The following is a 21,076-nucleotide window of genomic DNA, read 5'->3' as shown; positions in this document are numbered from 1 at the left end:
TAACTGTCGTCATTAGGTCTCTAGTATAAGATTACTAGAGTCATCCACGTGTTCAGAAGTGTTTATAACAGGAAAGCCACCGAAGCATCTATTACTTTATCCTTACGAAGAAACGTTGAGTCTATGAATATGCAAATTAATAACGCCCACAACCCTACACACTCATCTGAGTAAACTGGTCTTGCATGGCATGTATCTGTTTATTGGAGCCAGTGGCTTTCTCCTTCTTATTTCAAGACTTCCATACACTTTTAGATAAAAGGTAAAAATGTACAAGAGTTTTCTGTTATCCCTAAAGATTCAATATACAATTCTAAAACAGTGCTTTCCTATGAGAACCTGTATGTAACTATTCTCAGGAAGCTGAGAACCCTTAATTATCTTAAAGTGGGGTAGATGAGCAATAGCCAGCGGGACCGCAAATGTGTTGTTGTTGTTGTTGTTGTTGTTGTGGCAGAAATCACAACCCAGAAATCACAATATTATTAACCTGTTTGACCGGTCACTTGAATTGTATGTGTTTAATCCAGACCTTTATAACTCAGAAACAAGTAGTTAATAATGTCAACTTGAACCTAATGAGTGGAAAGTTCAGGAATAAAACTCTATAGCCCCTAGTATTTAAAATCATTATATTTGGAAATTATTAGAAATTATGATATTTATGAAAAATAGATTTTTTTTTCTTCTTAAAGGGGTCCCTAACAACGAAAACTATGAGAACCCCTGATCTAATGACCTTTATATGCACTCAAAGACACGCCCCTTGAGAGAGGCGTTCTCATTCCCTATGGACTCATTGACACGCCCTTTTTAGACTCAGAGACAGGCGTTAAAAATATAAGGAGTGTGGTTTTATAATGTAGTTGGCTATTATTACTGATTTATTAATAAATTAATGAAAAAATAACCTAAGCGAGTTCTGAAGCTGTCGCTGTCCACGGTGCTGAAATCAACCTTTCCGGTCCAATAAAAAAATCCGCATAAAATTATTTAACACGTCATATAAATGAACCCATGAACGCGTCTGACACGCTCACGTAAGCATTGGGCTGTTTTTATTCACTGGCTTATTTTAGTCTGCTATATCAATTTTTTAATATCTCATGTCTGAGCCTCTTTCCAAGATGTGCTTAGCAGTGTCTGATGCAGTGGGCTATTCCGGGGACACTCAGCTCCAAAAAATCATTTCAACTGGCTAAAATGTGTATATTGATTGGGTTAAAAATATCTCTCACGTTGCTGAGAGTTCGGCCCGTTTAAGTGATGCCGAAAATAGACTGAGGTGGGCGGGCACGGGCGACTCCGAGCACATCCGACTTGGAGTGTCAGGCATCATGACTCTTTTTACTGAATCGATTCTTTCAAACGAACCCGTTTAAGTGAATTGAACGATGAGACTGATTCACAATAGCATCACTTATAATCTGCAAAATAGCATTTTATGATTGGGAAACAACTTCTCATTCATTGCTAGTTCATAGTCTTTGGTGGTGAGATGTGAGATGCATGTAATATCACCTGTCACATTTGTGTGTGTGTGTGTGTGTGTGTGTGTGTGTGTGTGTGTGTGTGTGTGTGTGTGTGTTTGAAAAGCTGTTGATAAAGTTGCATTGATGTCATGGGTTGCGTGTTTCATATTGTAACCAGAGCGATTAACCTAAGAAAGATGATGTCTATATACAACCCTGAAACAGCTAAATATTTGGTGCAGCTTTTATATGGCCTATTATTGGTAATTTTAATGATATTTTAATACCATGTTTGCATCATACTCAAGAGAGATGTAAACATGTCGTAATGTGACCACTGGGAGTAAGACATGCCTCACTGTAAATACATACTGTAGGTGTTATCCTGTCTGTTTGTAATTCTAACTATTCAAATGAATTTTTTTAAAAGTTGTTGAACAAAAAGAAACGCTTTATGGGGTGAAAATAGATTCTGTGCTATGTATTACATTTGCTTCACTGTTGTTTGTTTGCACAACAAATAACATTAAAAGTGACATTTTGAAAACAAGTAAGTCGAATGCAGCTATAATTTTACACCATTGACAGGCATGGTTTAAAAACAAAAAAAAAAAACAAAAAAAAAAAACCCATATTTATCACTTGTCCAAAACAGATCGTCCAATAGACGTATCCATGGAGCAGGGGACTGCTAAGTCAAGTCAGAAAATCTATCTTTTAAAATACTAAGAGGCATATTTGGCCAAGTTTTCGATTCGCGCTTGTGATTCAAACAGAGATTCAGAAGAACCGATTCGTTAAAGAATAATCCATCACTGATCACTGATGCGCCACCGAGCTCACACCAGGCGCGCCCGTGGATCTATGGGAAGGGGAGAAGGAGTGAACGGACGGCTGGCTTGCTGTCTCCCGTGCTTCTGACTTGTCCATCTCTCCTCGGGATCAGTTTTAAAGGGAGCGCCACGTGTTTGTTTTGCGCGTCGCCGCTCTCATTTTACGCCCGCGCCAGATGTGAGACCTAAAGGCGAGATGCTGAAAGAAAGATAAGGAAAGAACACCGAGAGCACATTGAGCACAGAGAGCACCTACGCCGCTGTCCAACATCTCAGACACCAGACTGGAGCGTAAATGCCGGAGTTCCAGCATCCGCGTCGCGTAGAGAACATGGGCTTCCCGTAACCGGAGGTGGAGGGGAGAGGCGGGGAGACGGGGGGTTGGGGTGGGGTGGGGTGGGGGGTGGAAGAGTGCGAGAAGAGAGCAAGATACAAGATAGGGGTGGGAAAGAGGGAGGAAAGGTACCGAACGAACGGAGACAAAAGCTCAATGGTGGGCACCCGCAAGCATGAGCCGCTGTACGGGAGCGCCAAGCGTGGCCTGAGGCAATACCGCCAGTAGGACACGCACCGGAGGGCGGGAGGCGGAAGAAACATGGCCGCCTCGGTAGGGCCCCAGGGTGGCCCGCGGGCTTCCCTTCCGGCTTCTATGCCTGACATACCGGACTTGAGCCACCTCACGGAGGAGGAGAGGAAAGTAATCCTGGCGGTGATGGCGCGCCAGAAGGAGGAAGAGGAGAAGGAGCAAGCCATGTTGAAGTAAGGCTGGATTATCTCATTCCACACTCACACGCCCATTCACAAGTGTAGTGTAGGAAAGAAGGAAAGAAAGAAAGAAAAAAGAGAGGGGGAGGGGGAGGGGGGGCGCTTCACGACATAACACACTCCTCCCTGCCTTACATCATTCCTCTAAAACGGTGTAAAATTGCATTCTGTATCCTTCATATCAATGTAACACCATGTGAATGTTGCATACACAGTGCAGCCTGTGCCTGTTAGGCTTGGATATAGACACGATATTCACAAAGGACAGACTTACTATAGAAGTGTGTTTGGTCGTTAAATGTGTGTGTGTGTGTTGGCTGAAGAGAGAGTTACAGGTGTGGGGGAAATGGGGCGTGACGCACAGGGGCTTGAGGATGAATCATAGGCTGCATCCTATATCTCCCGTATACTAGTGTACTAAATAGGGCGGTTAAAAAAGAGTACGCTATTCCAGATATGGTCCTGCTTTTACACCCTACTGAGTATTGTAGTAAGCATCGCCGTAGCCGGTGTAATCGGTGTGTCTCCGTCGACTAGTCCTTCTTCCGTGTGGCCGACATAAAAGAACTACAAAGCTCGCACAAGGGAAACATCCCCTCAGACGCACACACACAAATTGTCGATAATATTTCCTCAGAGTTTCAATAAATAGTCTACAATTTGTATTGTTTTTTAAAGAGAAAAAAGCTATGTCTTCATCGAAGCACCGAGCGCGCGCGCGGGGTGTGGTTGGCAATTTCAAACGTAACCGTCGCTCTCGAGACGATGCGCGCGAGGGCGCGAGCGCTCACATTTAGCCTCACTTGCTAATCAGCACCACCGTTTCTAAAACAGTCCTAGTATTTCTTATTGTCACACTTGGTCTCTTTTCAAATAGTCGGGAGTGACCGTGACGGTTTCTTTCGTGCTCATGGCTTGTAGTTTCAAACGGAAGTGACGTTAAGGGTGGGGAGGAATGAGGCCAACATGTTGTGTAATTTTTCAGCGCCAAACGTCGATTGAAATGTCTGACGTCGTCCAAAAGGGGACTGAGTCATAGCCAATGCTGTATCACGACTTTGTACACTGATTAGGTCTACATCAACACACAATACAATTGTAGACAAACAAAAAAACATCTGATTGTCCTACTTAATGTATCTTTATATCTGTCTGTCAACAGTCTCAGGGGAAAATAGATATAAGTAAGTGTTATACACACTAAAGTCTGTTTTACACAGTGGTATTTTTAAGATTATTACTTGTGACATGGTAACAGAAGATCTCGATACAAATTTGGCTGAATTCATTCATTCATTCGCCTTTATTTAATCAGGTAAAAACTTTCTGCGATTAAAAATCTCTTTTCCAGAAGTGACCCGGCCAAGATGTGCTTCCACGGACGTTCTCACAATCACAGTTGCGAAACATGACAATATCAGTACACAATTAAAAACACTTGCAATTTGATTCTTCATTTAACAGCTCACACATCAAAAGTTTAAACGTGTTCATGCACACCAAAGTCTGCATCTTGAAATCATTTTGTAAAGTGTTCCAATCACTGGGTGCGGCATAAAGCTTGTTTTCCGAATTCAGTTCATACAAATGGAACTGGACGGGTATACATGTTCTGTGAATGCAAAGAATATACCCCAGCAATTTTCTGATGAGTCAAGGAGCAAAGATATGAAGGCAACAGACCCAAAATAGACTTGTAAATAAACAGATACCAATGCTTAAGTCTGCATATCGATAATGAAGACCAACATACTCTATTATACAGCTCACAATGATGAGTTGTGAAATGACAGTTTGTTATAAACCTGAGAGCACCATGATAAAGACTGTCTAAGGACCATTGAAGTTTGGTAGGTGCCAATTTATACAAAACATCTCCATAATCAAGAACTGGCATGAAGGTGGCAGAAACGAATCTCTTTTCTGAATCTCTTTTCAGACTGTACACGTGCTGCCACACAAGACTATACTATAATAGGGAGTGAGAGAGTGAAAGAGTCTGCTTTTTTTAGAATTAGCTTTTTTTTCTTGCTCAAAAGGCAATGCGTTTATTTGCTCTATAATTTGGTAAGAAGCTAGTGAATAATCGATAGTCGTCTGATTTATCTGTGTGTCATCCATATCATTGAGAAGACGCTTAGCTAGAGATTGTATAGCGGGTATAGTGACTAACAGGGTGTGCCGGTAAATTTCAGACTCGATCATGTATATTGAATTATATGACCATTCAAGCTTGCATCGTAAAGATAATATTTACCATGTTATAACTGTCATCCTGTTACAGCAGCTATTTACAGAACGGCATCAATTATATTCATTCATCTCCTTTCATTTAAAAAGAGATGTGAATTATATGAAACCAAGGTGGACTTGGTTCCCAGATGGCACAACAATAAAAGCTTTTAACATAGCATCAGGAAATATTGAGTTGACCATCTGCGAAAAGCAGACAGAGCATAATTGGCCCTGATTTCTGGGTGGGGGAAGATGTCATTCCCTCTCTTTCCAAATTACATGGAAGAGAGTGCTGTTATTACTCTCCTCTAAGCGTGTTCAGCTACATGACTGTGCATGGCCGGAGGAAGTATGTGTTAGCCCTCACCCTCCCAGTCTGTAATGTGACAGGGGAAAACTAGCAGTAGCAGTGATAATTGGCAATGACTAAGCTGGGGGATGAATAGGGAATGATAAAAGATAACTCTTAGCTAAGTGCTGTAAAAAGAGGTATATATGCCCTGAATATGGTAGAACTGTAGTATGGAGTCTGGTGAATAGATGCTGATCAGTAATTTGTAGGATGTTCCACTATGCTCAGCAAATCTCCACAGGTTGCTGTTATTCCTCAGCCAATTATCAAGCCTTTAAAAGTTATTGACCTAGTCTGGCAATTAAAATCATTTCCTCCTTTCCCAGTCATTTCCTTTATTATTATATAAACAGTTCAAATGATCCTGAGGCATTAGTTTTAACTGTCTATGAGATTTGCTATGTACAAACTTTGGCTTATTTGTTTGTCCATGGTTTTAAAGAAGGATAGTGGTTCATGGTATATTTATTGGTCTCTTGGGTGTAGATATTGTGAGTAGACTAGGAGTGTACACATTTTTATTGGTTTGTTACTGAGAACAGACCATCTGGCAAAGATAACCCTATAAGATCTATGTGTGTGCGGCCTTGAACACAGGCTAATGACTTCTCAGTATCAAAGAGAGGGTGAAATTTAAAAAAAGGATTGAAAGTAGTACCTGATTAAAGAACATGTACAAAAAATACAAATGCTTTATGGTTATCCGAGTGGAACAAGATTGACCATCATTACTCTTTAGGCTAGAACAGTCTATTTTAATCTTTGGTGTAAAATACATCACTCTGCCGGTGAAAGGCTCATATTTGCTTCATGACTTAAATGTGATGTGTTAGAAAATGCACTGAATCCTCAAGATCTTTTTTGCTGTACAACATAACAGTGTTCATCACTCTGTAACATTCAACCTAGGGATCTGGATTAGTTTCTTGGGGTGAAGCCACATGCATTACTGGATCATAATGTCAATACATGTACTCATCTGACCAGTCAAGAAAGTCCAATTCCTAGCACAAATCTATGGCCCCATCTACATGTATAAATATATTTTTGAAAACGTTGTTTTACAACTACACATCTACACAAACAGCATTTTTGAAAATACACCATATGACCAAAAGTTTGTGCACACCTGACCATCACACCCATATGTGTTTCTTTTCCAAACTGTTGCCACAATGTTGAAAGCACACAATTGTATAGGATGTCTTGTATACAATTTCCCTTCACTGGAACTAAGAGGCCCAAACCTGTTCCAACATGACAATGCCCCTGTGCACAAGGCGAGCTCCATGAAGTCTTTTCAAAGTAGGTGGAAGAACTCGAGTGTCCTGTACAGAGCCCTGACCTCAACGTCACTGAACACCTTTTTTGTCATGAACTGGAACACCAACTGCACCCCAAGCCTCCTCACCACTGTCTGACCTCATTAATGTTTTTTTGGCTGAATGGGCCAACATCCCCTCCGTCACACTCCAAATTTTAGGGGAAAGCCTTCCCAGAAGAGTGAAGAATAATATAAAAACATAGTGGGGTCTAAATCTTGAATGGGATGTCCAAAAAGCATGTTTGTTATGGTCAGGTATCTACAAACTTTTGGCCATTAAGAGTATCTCTGTCCACACTTAAGAGCAAATGGGGGTCGGAATCCAGTGGAGATGTGCACATGGTCTATATCCAAAACTTTATACCTCTGCAATAATTAGTATATATGAAAATATTACACCATTACAGCGTTACAGGTTACCATATTTATCATAGGTGGCCTATTTTGACATTTGGTAGTATGGAGTTTTGGCTGTAGGCCAGTTCTTTTGAATTGATTCGCTTAGTGCTTGCCTTTTGTTTTCCTTATAATAGAGCACATGTTGTGACCAAGAGTGCTAAGAGATCCTATTAGACCCTTTGTCATATATTTTGACATTATATGAGCTTGAGGCGAATCAGTCAGCTTAGCAGTTGACACACAGTACTGCATTTTGAGGTGCAGTCAAACTTTGCTAATGCAGCACACAGTGACTCAAATGATGTCACATTACCTGGCTATTCTTTTCACTGGTAGCTGCATTATAGTTGGTTGAAATACCCCAGTCCAGTTCCAGGTTTAAGATTAGATTAGAGCTTCAGTGCCTAAAGTAATAACAGCCATCCAGAGTACAGACAGACCCCATAGGTTTTAAAGTGATCTGAGGCCCATAAACTCTCTTTATGCTCACAAACAGGAAATTACCAACACACATCTTGGATGAACACACTAGTTTGCTTTTAAATAAAGTAAAATTTCACACATTTACATAATTAAAACGATAGAGATTCATGCACTCATATATTAGTTCATGAAAAGTCCAACAATAAAATGATAGAGTCTCATACACTTTGGTCTTTGAACCTAGAGTTGCTAGATTTTTTTCTTTTCAGGTCTGTTCGAATACTTTTAAAAATTACATTATTTGATACAAATGGTTGGTCAATAGTCATTCTACATCGTGCTTTTCATAGTTTGCCATGCCATGACATTAAGAAGGCAGTCATTTGTGTCCAAAACCAAAAAGCATTGTTTAGTGACTATCACTAAGGTCTCCCTCTATTGCTCTTTTAAAAATGCTTTATTGAACTATGATTTTAGAAACTGTTAATTTGTATTAATACTTATATTCACAAGCACATATTTTGCATGTCTTCTTTGAATAAAGAGCATCTGGCAACCTCACACAGAGAAATCTGGAAACTGTCACTACCTCAGCACTCCAAACATGCACTACAATATACGCTCAGCATGCGCTGCATAAGGGAATTGAATGACCATAGGGACAATATGACTTGGATGGCCACTTAAATCCCATGGTGAGCGGGTCAGACAAGCAGGTCAACACACACACACACACACACAGAAACAAGCACAGGCTATGTATGATTGCTTTATCCATGTGTAGAAGATAAAACCTTGCCATCAACACAACTGACAGGAAAGACGCATCTTTGCTGCTGACATGCTCCTCGTTGCCATTGGTAATCAGCGACACCATGGAAACACGGGACCTGGGTATGCTCAGAACACTTCGGATCTTTCTTTAGCTCCAGAAGCTACAGCTGGTTTGTTTGTAGAAGTGTGAATTTGACACATATAAATGTAATCCTGGTGATTCTGAGGAATAATTTGCTCTTCATAGCTATGAGCTGTTTTTCCCCCCAGTTCTTACCATCAATGTTACAGGACTAATGGCCATTGTCTGCATTCCAGCAGCTTTTAACCACAAACCCAGATTAAATACAAGCGCAAAAATTCTTCGCAGTAGACGAGACATCTTACCAAGCTAGGCTAGTCAGGAAAGGAAAACATCACATTATCATATTTTGTTGATGTTTTTTTTCCTTTTGAAATGAGAAGACGGTTTCGTGGTTTCCTGGAGATAAATGGTAGTACTTAAATTATGAATTAGATCTGAAAATAGCTCACATTTAGAAGCCTATATTGAAAAAAAATTCAGCTCCTTCACCAGCTTCTAGTGATGTTCCAAATTTCTTTCTTCTCATTTAGTGGGCATGTGTGTGCAGCCATATGTGTGGTTGTGTGTGGTATTTGTTCATTGATGGGAACCTTTACAGCTGGAGTTCTTTTGTAAACATGTCACTGATGTAGCTAGTTAATTATTATGCCTGTACTTTCCTGTTAACTCACATGCATACATGTGTTTATATTTCTGAACCAATAACAATGCTTTAATAGAGTTTTGCACCCATTTTAAAAATGAAATGTGGGTGTAACAAAGACATCCATGTCATGTCAGAATTCACAGAAACAAATGGCCCAAGCAATCTAACAGAGGTGGAACAGCTATGACAGGAAAAATGTGCATTATGGATGGGCCAAGGCTCCAAAAGTGGTTCAGAAGATCCAGTGGCTTGGAAGATGAGATGGAGGCAGTCATAATGTTATTAAGGCAAAGGATGGTCATATAAAAACACATACAGGATATGAGTTATATATACTCTCTCTATATATATATATATGTGTGTGTGTGTGTGTGTATATATATATATATATATATATATATATATATATATATATATATATATATATATATATATGGAGAAAAGGCTGTGGCTGGTAGCCAGTCAAGTGCTTGAAAGCATAAAAGTTTAATGTAGAGGAATTCTGCATTCCTCTTTGTGTCCATCCAGTGAAGGAAATCTCTGGCTTGTACTTTTTAATTTCCATCACAAACAGGAAACTACTTTAAATATGTGTATACAGTATATGTGTGATGGCTTTTTTTTTTATCTACAAGTCTGTTTAATCAGTCTATTTAACCACTGTAGCCACAGATTCCTGTTCTTGGCTGACAGGAGTGGAACCTGATGTGGTCTATTGCTGTTGTAGTCCATCTACCTCAAGATTTGCTGTGTTGCTTGATCTGAGATGCTTTTCTGCTCACTACGGTTGTACAGAGTGGTTATTTGAGTTACCGTTACCTTCCTATCAGTTTGCACCCGAACTGTCTCACCAACAACCATGCTCCAGTCACAGAAATCAAATGAAATTAAATGTTTGATGTGAACATTAATTGAAGCTCTTGTCCTGTATCTGCATTATTTTATGCATTGCGCTGCTGCTACATGATTGGCTGGATAATTGCATGAATGAGCAGGTATACAGCTGTTCCCACTTCAGTGGCAATAAGTGTACATATAGCATGGGAAGTACAGACATTGAGGTTAAAAAGAATCACCATCAGTATGATAAGACTGCAGACCTGCGAGGAAAAAAATCAAGAAGATTCAGGAAAGTGTTTTTGGCAGCGTTAACCCTATTCCAATTCGAAGGCAGCAAACTTGCTATAAATGATGAGAGAGAGTGAGAAAGTGTGAGGAAGAAAACAGAGAGTGGGTAGACCTAGAGTCCATTACAAAAAGCACTTTATTCTATAAATACTTGAACAGCAAGCAAGCGCAACAATTTCTGAGCTTTAGTTGCACTTGTTATATTTGACTTAAGGTTAGTGAGATTTGCACATGAATTCATTTTTTTTTTTTATAATACAGTAGTATTTATAAAGCAATGCCAGATCTCTCTCTCTCTTTCTCTCTGTCTTGTCTTCTCTGCCTTCATGCCTCAACCTCAATATCCATACAACTGGAAAGGCAACACTCTGATTTACTAGAAATCGCAAGAAATAATTTGCACAAAAAAAACCTTTCAAGTCGCATTAAGATCAGATTGCTCAGTCTTTCCATCCAGTTAAGTAGTTTAGCATTTCAGCAGCCAGTATAAGAGACGTGGAAGTGGAATACATGGTCACTCTTTCCATAGATCGGATCTTGCATTTACTATTAGGTCTGTATCGTTTGAAGTAGTCCTGCCCTTTAATATATTTTTTTTTCCATGAGAAAGAAAGCCTTTGTCTAGTTTGCAGGTCTAATATTAGGAATCGAAACAAATTACATTTGTCCGTCCGTGTAAAGGAGAGAGAGAGGAAGCGAGATCGTCAAGGGACTTCCGGCAGCACTCATGTTCCCCCGAGGTCGTTTATCTTTCTGGTCACTTTCCTACTCTGTATATGCATATCACTCCTTCTATTTATTTTCTCATCCCTTCTTTCTCTCTCTATAGAATGCTCATTTCCCTCCTGTTCACAGGCACTCCTCTTACCGGGATAAGAATAGACACTGTATTATGAAACTGCACTTGCTGATCGATATGGTTTTCTGCCAGCATTGGTTCTTTGTTTTCCATCTATGAAGTAGAAAGCATACACATCTTGGGTGATATTTTGCATTGTTTTAATACATCAGAATTCATGTTGAGTGTTTAGTTCACAGATCTAATAGTAGCGTTTTTGGGCAATTCACCAAAACATTATGAACCTAAGTGCTTTTGCTTAAACATTCATGAAATTTAGACAAAGGATAGCGTTTGTAATTGTGTAAACAACCTTATGTGTCAGGTTAAATATTTTGATCAATGTGCCCTACGGCTAGTGCTGTAGCATATGGAATGGCTGCCATTTGAGTTTAAGGGGAAAGCAAACAGTATTTGAGACACAAAGTCTATGTTACAATGCAACTGTCAGCAACACAATATGAAAAACCCTCTGTTGTTTACCTGAGAGTGGTGCCCACAGGCAAGTGCTTGATGAATGGGCCACCCTTGAAATGGCAACATGGAGCCATCTTGTGGGCTCATCAAGGGAAACCGGCGTTGTCAATTCTCTTCTGGTTTGGTAAGTGCTTAAGGTAGTGTGTGATATAGGAAGGTACACTCTTGCATCCATAAACAGTATGGGCTTCAAAGTTCCTACAAGAGCTGGGCCTTAGGCTTGATGTGGGGATACTCACAGGTCCCAAGCTGTGTTGCCTCTATGAGGTTTTGAAACTCATGAAGGAAGACTCTGAGTGTTGTTTGTGTGTATGCACGAAATATCAGTTTGGTGTATTCGGCCTTCTTGGAGAAGGTGGCGCAGACATTCTAAAGGGTACCTCCTACTGACTCCATAGTGCTCCTGGGGGAAATTTTGGAGTTACCTGGATGGGTATGATTGGGAAAACTTTTGTGCAAGCCACGGACTGTCAATAACAAACACTTTGTTCAAAAACAAATTGCATATTAGCATACTTGGTACAAGAGCACCTTGCTCCTAAGTGTACTTGATATCAGAGAATCAGTGATTGGTTGGCCATATGCATTTGGAGACTAAGGTAAAGAGAGCTGTCAAATAATCACAACTGGATTTGTCACACAGGGTTCCAGTCGAATTTACCTGGATGCATAGCAATCTGGACAAATCTCAGAGTAGAGCTGCAGCTCCTTCAAATTGAGAGGATCCAGCTGAGGTGGTTTGGGAACCTAATAACGTTGGCCCTAATTGGCTAGACTTGTACTGGGCATTTTTCAGATACCGCAGGGCAGACCCAGGACCTGCTGGAGAGAGTATATTTCATAGTTGGCTTGGGAATGTCTGGGGATCCCCCAGGAAGTGCTGGAATCTGGGCTGGGATAGAAATATCTGGGCATGACCTTGTCACTCCAGGAAAAACAAGGAAAATGAAGGACTGAATGGAAGACTTCTGTTTTAAAAATGCCTAAGTATTGAGTATACCTTATACCAAACAAGTGTCAATACAAAAACTAAATGAAAAAGATTGATTTTATTTACAGTCTACTTCAGGAGGCACAGTATGCTAAATACGTATAAATGGTGCAGGACATTTCCCTCCAATTTCCATGGCTAGCTACAGCCCTGATAAAATATTGGATTCAGTTAGCCTGAAATTAGCCTGAAAGCATCCTGCATCTTGCAATCTTTCACTTTTGTTTGCTCTAGCAACTTGAAGGAATTTTAACAAGCAAGATCAAATGTTTTTGGATTTATATGTATGAATTTCTAACAAAAGCTAGAAGTTGACTTGTGCAAAGACTTAATTTTGCAACTTGAAGACAATGCTAGTTTCACAGACTTAGTCAGACTTTTTATACATTTGGGCAGTAGTTTCTTTTTAGTAATAAATTCTATTGGACTACAGGGACGGATCAGCTAATGACAACTTAATGTAATAAGGGCATATGCACAAGTAGTTCAATTAGGATTTACTGCCATAATTACTCCATAAACCAGGCTTTTTGAGATATTGTTGGTAAAAAAAAAGGTTGGTAAAATTATCTTGGCATATGGTATATACCTGGAATGTCTTTATGTGTTTGTTTGTCCTACCATATCTTTGCAACACTAAGGGTGAGAGAAAGGACTAGAGAAAAACAGCAATGGGAAAAACTGAAAGTGAGAAAGAAACCCTTCCAAGGCATCGGCCAAGAACCAGCTGGCAGGATAGAAATAGTCCCTCCTCTTCCCTCACACCGTACGTTCCTTCTCTCCCGTCTCCCCCATCTCCAGGCTTTTCACCAACCATTTATCCATCCTCCCATTTCCCAATCGATCTTTTGCTCCAGTGTATTCATGGGTTGATAATTACCAGCCATGCTAAAAGAGTGGGACAGAGAGAGGAAGGGAGGAAACCCTGTTAGACACAGGTGATGAAAGAGGAAAGGAGAGAGGACTAGAAACTACAGGGAAGAAAGAAAAAGGACGAATGGGGCTTCCCTTATTTGGGTCTATGTTCTAAAGTCTCTTCCAGGATGACTCCGCCCCCAGTGACAGGGCATGAGGGCACACTGAATGATTTGACATTGATGATGATGTTGAAAATGAAGCTATATGCAATGACCTTCACCAAATCTCAACACAGTTGATCACCTATAATATATTTTGGAGTGACCTGTTAGAGAGCATTCTTCACCACCATCATCAAAACTCCAACTGAGGGAAGATTGCTGTTCATCCAGTACAGCTCCAGAGACTTGCAGAATCTTAGTCAAGGGACAGTTCTGGCAGCTTTTGATGGCCCAAAGCCTTACTAAGACACTTCATGTCCAGAACATGGATAGGTTTAACCAACTTGTACCTCTAACCAGCCATTTCTTGCCAGAATGAATACAATAAAAATATGTTTGTGGGTTCATAATAATTTTTACACACTGGAAGAAAATGGGAGTGGGGGGAACTATTAAGGCAGAAAAAATATTTAGTATGGCAGATGGGTGTCTAATACAGAAATCCACGATTTCACCAGCAGCAGTTCGATGATTTTAAGCAGCTCTCTCTCTCTGTCTCTGTCTCTCTCTGTCTCTCTCTCTCTCTGTCTCTCTCTGTCTGTCTCTCTCAGTCACTCTCTGTCTCTCTCTGTCTCTCTCTCTCTCTGTCTCTCTCTGTCTGTCTCTCTCTCTCTCTGTCTCTCTCAGTCACTCTCTGTCTCTCTCTCTCTCTATCTCTCTCTCTCTATCCTGTTCGTCTGCTACCCTCGACTGCTGAAATGAGCACAGCCTCATAGTGGTGTTTCCATGACGACTGTTGCCTGGGTCTCTTGCTACCATGACAGTTCCCATGGTGAGACGATTGACCCTAGAACCCTAGGATTCCTTATGATCTCCAATCCTACGTAACTCACACAGGTCAAAGTTCAAAGCCTATTAGTTAACTGACCTGGAATCAGTTCTCTTGTCCTAACATAACTGACTAACAGTGCATAACTTTGTCACTCACATCAAAGCCAAACTGTACACATGTATAGTGTTATGAAATATTAGTGCTCCAGGACCACAACGCAAAAATACAGTAGAATGTGGTTTAAATGATGTCCAAAACATCCATCTCAATATACAAGATCTCCACGCTTAGGGGCTGAGACAGGGCATTCAGACTTCATATTCATAGGTCCGTTCGCCACACCACCTCCCTTTACCATGCTACGTCATGGTTAAATTCCCTCTGCGTAACACCATCTTTCAGGCCAAGACATGCCAAAGTCACTTTAAGGCTCCAGCTACCTGGGGCTGCAGTCTGCTTCCTCTTTAGGTAGGAAGGCAGTGTGCTGCAAACACTAGTTAAAGGGCATGGAAGAGTGTCGAAGCTGCTCTCTGTGGAATGTGGATTTATATTTGTTTGCTTCAGCTTTCCAGGGAATTGTAGTGAGTCTCCAGCGGGTATGGCAGTGCACTACAAAAGGAGGTAAACTTTCATATTTGCCTTCGTTCCGGTGATTATTTATAGCTTGTGCGTTAAGGATTTGATATGATAACAAAAGATGTTCTGAGGATATGTTTAAAGGAAGTCTGTAGAGCAAAATATGGTCAGTGCTTTTCAACTAAATATTAGTTTCACCTTATCAGGATGGATTGGTTTGCTAAAATATGGTAGCCCCTTTAACTATATATATATATGTTTTTTTTAATGGCAGTGTTGGTACTTACAAATATTTGTCTTTTAGATGCACTAGCTAAAGACCGTTCCAATTAGAAATGCTTTCTATACCATGGCCATGTCTTGTTTTTAAGTGAATTACATTGTTCCTTGGTGATTCATGTTAAAGTGAAAAGTAAAACCTCGCCGACCAGCCGACCTCGCATTATGTCTGGAGTGTGTGTGTAATTGCTTACAGACTAAAATAAAATCTGTTTGACTCGATGACACTGTACACAGTAATGACTGCGGGTTTATGAGGACACACAGTTATCAAAGAAATGATCGCGAGTGCTTTATTAGTATTCAGCTTCTGGATGGTCGACTGGACTTGAAGGAAGTTGTAAAATGTCTTTTGCTTTTTCTGTCTCTCACAACCAGGACGCTTCATCAGCAATTCGAGAGCTATAAGGAGCAGGTAAGGCGGATCGGGGCAGAGAACAAACGGCAACAATCCATCCACAAGGACGATGCCCCGACCTGCGGGATCTGCCGCAAGACCAAGTTTGCCGATGGCTGCGGGCACCTCTGCTCCTACTGCCAGACCAAGTTCTGTGCCCGCTGTGGTGGAAGAGTGTCTCTACGCTCCAACAATGTGAGGAACAGCCAATAAGCCTTTTTTTCTCTCTGCTAAACCATTCTCTGGTGTTATCACTGATTCATCCCATCCACCCTTTCCTTCCTTCGTTCATCCTTATCATCTTGTGCTGTCATGCCTCATTGCTTGCCCTAATGCCTGGCTTCAGTCTTTGCCAACATGCTATATATATGTCAAAAATTCACTGTTAGATAGTTATTTATATATACACACGCTTGCATACTAGGAATAGATTTGGGCCAGGTTCCAGGTCAGGCACCATCCAAACATCTCAGAGATATGACCAGTCCAATACGTGCCAAGAAACAGATATTATTGGCTGGCCCTTTTTCATCACAGTTCATTCAGCATTGCATTTGCCGTTACATCAGTAAAGTGTTGATTGGGGTGGGCTCCAGCATCACGGCATGGGGTGGCATATTTTCAGCTCCTGACACAACCTGCTGTGTCTAAAACAAGCAATGTTCCCCTCACTTTACTTACCTGAGAATGGACTCGCCTCAAGTCATGCTGAGTACCAATCTGCCCTGGTTCCGGCCTGACCAGTGAGGTGATGCCCCCTGTGGTCACATGACGAATAGCATAACGTTTTCAATGACTGGAGTGGAATGGAATAACTGTGACCAAGCTGCTCAAATGCATTTTTATGCACATATACAAAGATAATGGTGAAGTCTAGTTAATTTTTAAAAGGGATTATAAAATATTTTAAATGATAAAATAATGGAGGGCGAGCCATCTCACATTTCTCTCCCGAAAGAGTATGAAAGTCTTTGAAGGCACACTAGTTAGTGTGTGTATAGTGTACATGTAGCTTAAAATGTAGCATTTTCCATACACACCACAAAAAAGATTTTATACACATAGCCCTGTTTTACACCATGCTAGTCTTTTTCACTAGTGGACGATATTTTCTCCTTCTGAGAGAATATGATACTCATCTTGATGAGTGATCTGATATGTGAAAGATATATTTAAAGCACCCAGTGATTGTATGAAACTATTCCGAGCTTTATTGACGTGACGCGATGGGACAATACAATGTAACAGAATGTGATCCAGTATTATGCAAACATTCATTCATACATTCATTGATCTTCAATAACCGCTGTATCCTGCTCAGGGATTGTGTTGGATCCGGGGCCCATCTCAGGACACTATTTTGCCCAACACACACTCTTCTTAAATGGTGCAGCTATATGACAAATATTGAATAAACATTTTGATTCTTTACTGTCGGTTAGTGTAAGTAAGGCTAGTGTAAATTAATCTATTTCTAAATTCTAATACTTCATATCAGTGAAGTAACTGGATTAATAGAAAGTGTTTTTAGACACAATTCAATCCCAGTGAAGTCTTCTTGTATACATGTATGCCAGTCCTTCCTCTGCATCTTCTAAACAAAGTAATGATCTTTTTAGTAGTTGTTAGTTAATAGAGCTGAAGTTGTTAAAAAATCATAAATAGTTTGCTATATCAGTTCCAAAAAATATCATAATAATTTAATTGGACAAAAGAAAAAGCACCCCAAACCTGCAAACCCCACCTGCTTTCCTCTGTTGCATGGCCTTCATTTGCATATTGAAATCTGATAGGCTTTTACATTTTATGACACAATAACAATTTCCCATCACATGTTCAGAACTAAGTTCAATGAGATTTCCAGTTACTCCTTTATCCTTTATTGTAAATAAGTCTTACAAGTCCGAGAAATCTAAATTTGGAGATAGATTGTTATTAGATATGATCAGATATAGATTGCTTTTACTAATATCACATCCAGGACACTTTGAGAAAGTTGAAGAAGGTACACATAGTGCTTCGTAAGCGTGCTTTGAATGTACACTTGAAGAACAATTTGATTTGAGGGAATTTAAAATAATTAATTTGTCTATGGGTTTCATACATAAGAAGCTATATTGGAATGGGGCTAAACTATCTACGTCTTATAGTTGAATGGAATTTGAATGCTCAGTCCATTTGTATTCAAATGATTATAGTACCCATTCTAAAACAACATCTTACTGTAGCTATGAAGCCCATATGCCAGCTAGGTGAATGATTTTAATGACCTCAAACTAAAGTGTTAATCACATTTACATTTATAACACTCTTATGAAGCACTGTGTCTACCTTGTAGAACTTTCTTAAAGTGCTGTTAGTAAAAACAAGCAACATATTACGATCATTTCTATCTGTTGTATAAAATCCTGTAATATGATTTGTGTTTTGACACAAGCCATTCATAAATTCCCCAGCATTGCATGAAAAAATATTTCTGAAATGCTTTTGAATTTGCGATAAAGGATCTATGTAGGTACCCTTGAAAGAGTGTTACACTCAGATGCAATTCTGTGTTTGTCCTATAGGGGGCATTACAGCTACATCAATCACATCACATAATAATTTAGGGTGACCCGTAACGCACATGTTTCAACAATGTTTCAAAGATATGTGGGGCATTAGCAGTGTACATAAATAAATACGTAAATACACAAAGATTCAGCCAAGTCATGCTGCTTCATACAGTATGGTCGCCTTTCATCATCCTTTTCCATGTATAACACATACATGTGTGGAATCAGATGTACGTCTCATCTGTACTCTTGTTGAGTTATGTGGATGTTTTAGTGTCAATTAAATTCCACTGTATGGCACAACAGTTTGATTTAGTACACAGCCTGCTGTTGCTCTCACTGAACCTGTCTTTTTGAATACACAGAAGTAGACATTTTCCCTTCACTAACACTTCCTCCCTTCTCTTCCTCCCCGTCTCTCCCTCTCTCACACATGCACCATCTCCATTTCTCACCATTTTATTTTCGATTTCCGATTTCACACTTTGCTGTCTCTTTCCCACCCACCCTCCCCTCTCCTCTCCCGTTTTTTCTTCACCTCTTCCTGGTTTTGCCCGTCTTTCACTCCTCTCTGCTTCCTGGACTGCATGCCTGAAGGAGGATAAAGTGGTTAGCATTATTTTTCTGTTTCTATCTTTTTGTGATGATGGGATTGTTGTGTGGCTATGAGTATCCAACATTTTCTCTCAATGTGTTTGTGTGTGTGTGTGTGTGTGTGTGTGTGTGTGTGTGTGTGTGTGTGTGTATGTTCAAAAAGCTCAAAAGCTCAACAGCTATCAAATCACATGGATTTCGATATGAAATGGTTCTCATTTCTAGCCTCTATTACTCAGTATAGTTTTGTCTATATCGATAAATGTGACTAATTTTCCTCCCATTGTCTCTTGCTCCTGCAAAGTGTCTCATAGGGAAGGACAGGGTAAGGAATTCTGGGTATTCTAGTCTCTGCATGGGGTGCAGTATCCCTTCCTTAGCTGACCGAGTGCCCCTTCCCCTCCTTGTGGCCGTTGCCATGGAGATGTGCCGCCGTTGCTATAGAGACAGCCAACAGGGAGAGGTCGACGGGCACGTGGTGGCATTCCGATTGGTCAGATGTTATACTGACATTATCAGTTGGTTGCACTTTAGTTGAAAGGACTTGGAGTGGAATTCCTAGATGTTTAAAACACTTATACAAGGCAGTATACGAAAAATAATATTTATTTATTTATTTGTTTATTTATTTATAAGAACACTTGATACATTATGGAGTCCTGTTCAAAAAAAGTGCCACTAACTTACAAGAGAATGTGCATGTTCGCTGCACTTTGCCTGTGCCCTGGGACTGCAACGGGCATGCAATGGGGTCAAGGGGTCAGGGGTCATGGGTCAGAGTATACAGTATAGCTCAATCCTATAGGATATGGGTTAGACAGATTTCCTATTTTCCCTCCGAGCAAATTTACCCTGCAATCCAATGGGCACTTGCGACTCCCTGTGCACTTGTGATGTTCTCAGTGTGTTTTTTCCTTTGTGTGTATATCAAGTTTTTGTGTGTGTCCTTTTTCTTTCTTCTAAGTTTGATGCGTGTATATGTGTTGTGTGTGCGCCAGTATTTCTTTTTTGATGAGAACAAATTGTTCTGTCAGCTAGCATTAAAGGTCGCATACAAACTTTAGCACTAATTAATCACTCGGTAATTTTAGCTACACACTTAACGTGATGTCTGCTTCCAAGTAGGAGTTTGAACCAAGTGATGGGAGTACCCAATTAGCGCTCTTGCTGTCACTGAGTTAGCCATCTAGAGATGAGTCAGGGCTGTTTGCCTGTAGTGTTTAGCCTTGAACTTAAACCACACATGCCACATTTATTCACACCATCAGTGGTCAGTTATCTCACAGATGATATCAGGGACAACACCCTGGTGGCTCATTATTGCAGAAATACATCGCTCCAGCTCTTTTGTTAGAGATTGCTAGAGACAGCTGATTACTTTGGGTGTACTTTGGGCTAGACTTTTCGCTGATACTAAACACAGTCTGGATTCACATTGAATCATTAAAATAACCTATGTGGAATAAGAACATGTTTACTAATTCCCCCCCCAAAAAACTATTTCTGCAAATATTCGCTATGGTAAACAAAGGGAAAGTGTAAGTGCAGACAGTTTATCTAGAATATACATAATTTCTCTTGTCAGATATATTGCAAACATTGGGAGAGGGAAAGGGGACGTACGGTGGCTTAGTGGTTAGCATGTTAGCCTCACACCTCCAGGGTCAGGGGTTCAATTGCCCTGTGTGTGCAGAGTTTGCATGTTCTCCCCGTGCTGCGGGGGTTTCCTCCGGGTACGCCGGTTTCCTCCCCCAGTCCAAAGACATGCATGGTAGGCTGATTGGCATGTCCAAAGTGTCCGTAGTGTATGAATGGGTGTGTGTATGTGATTGTACCCTGCGATGGATTGGCACCCTGTCCATGGTGTACTCCGCCTTGTGCCCCATGCTCCCTGGGATAGGCTCCAGGTTTCCCCGTGACCCTGAAGGAAGGATAAGCGGTATAGAAGATAGATGAATGGATGGATGGATGGGAGAGGGAAAGGGAGCTTATAGAGTGGATCATCACCATATCAGCTGATGATAAAAAAAGGTGTCTTGCAGATACTGCATAGGAATGCGTGCACACCACAGTGAACTGTCG

The 21,076-nt window shown here is 40.5% G+C and overlaps 1 protein-coding gene across 10 annotated transcripts in view; it reads left to right on the top strand.

Annotated features, from left to right (window-relative positions):
• Positions 1-1,948: 1,948 nt before the first annotated feature.
• The window catches only part of rims1b (regulating synaptic membrane exocytosis 1b), a 65,301-nt gene continuing 46,173 nt past the window's right edge, over positions 1,949-21,076 (top strand). For 4 of the 10 annotated variants that reach the window (XM_053675998.1, XM_053676003.1, XM_053676001.1 and 1 more), the window contains exons 1-2: positions 1,950-3,064; positions 15,827-16,040. In XM_053675998.1, coding sequence (XP_053531973.1) covers positions 2,901-3,064; positions 15,827-16,040 — 378 coding nt within the window. In that variant the 5' untranslated portion in view covers positions 1,950-2,900. Of the gene's footprint in view, positions 3,065-15,826; positions 16,041-21,076 lie in introns of all 10 variants that reach the window. The other 6 variants (XM_053675999.1, XM_053676004.1, XM_053676006.1 and 3 more) reach the window with 5 other exon arrangements.

Source organism: Ictalurus punctatus, chromosome 26, assembly GCF_001660625.3.
Source record: "Ictalurus punctatus breed USDA103 chromosome 26, Coco_2.0, whole genome shotgun sequence".
Taxonomy (NCBI): domain Eukaryota; kingdom Metazoa; phylum Chordata; class Actinopteri; order Siluriformes; family Ictaluridae; genus Ictalurus; species Ictalurus punctatus.
The sequence above is the reverse complement of the archived record's forward strand: the minus strand, read 5'-3'. Positions and strand labels throughout refer to the sequence as shown.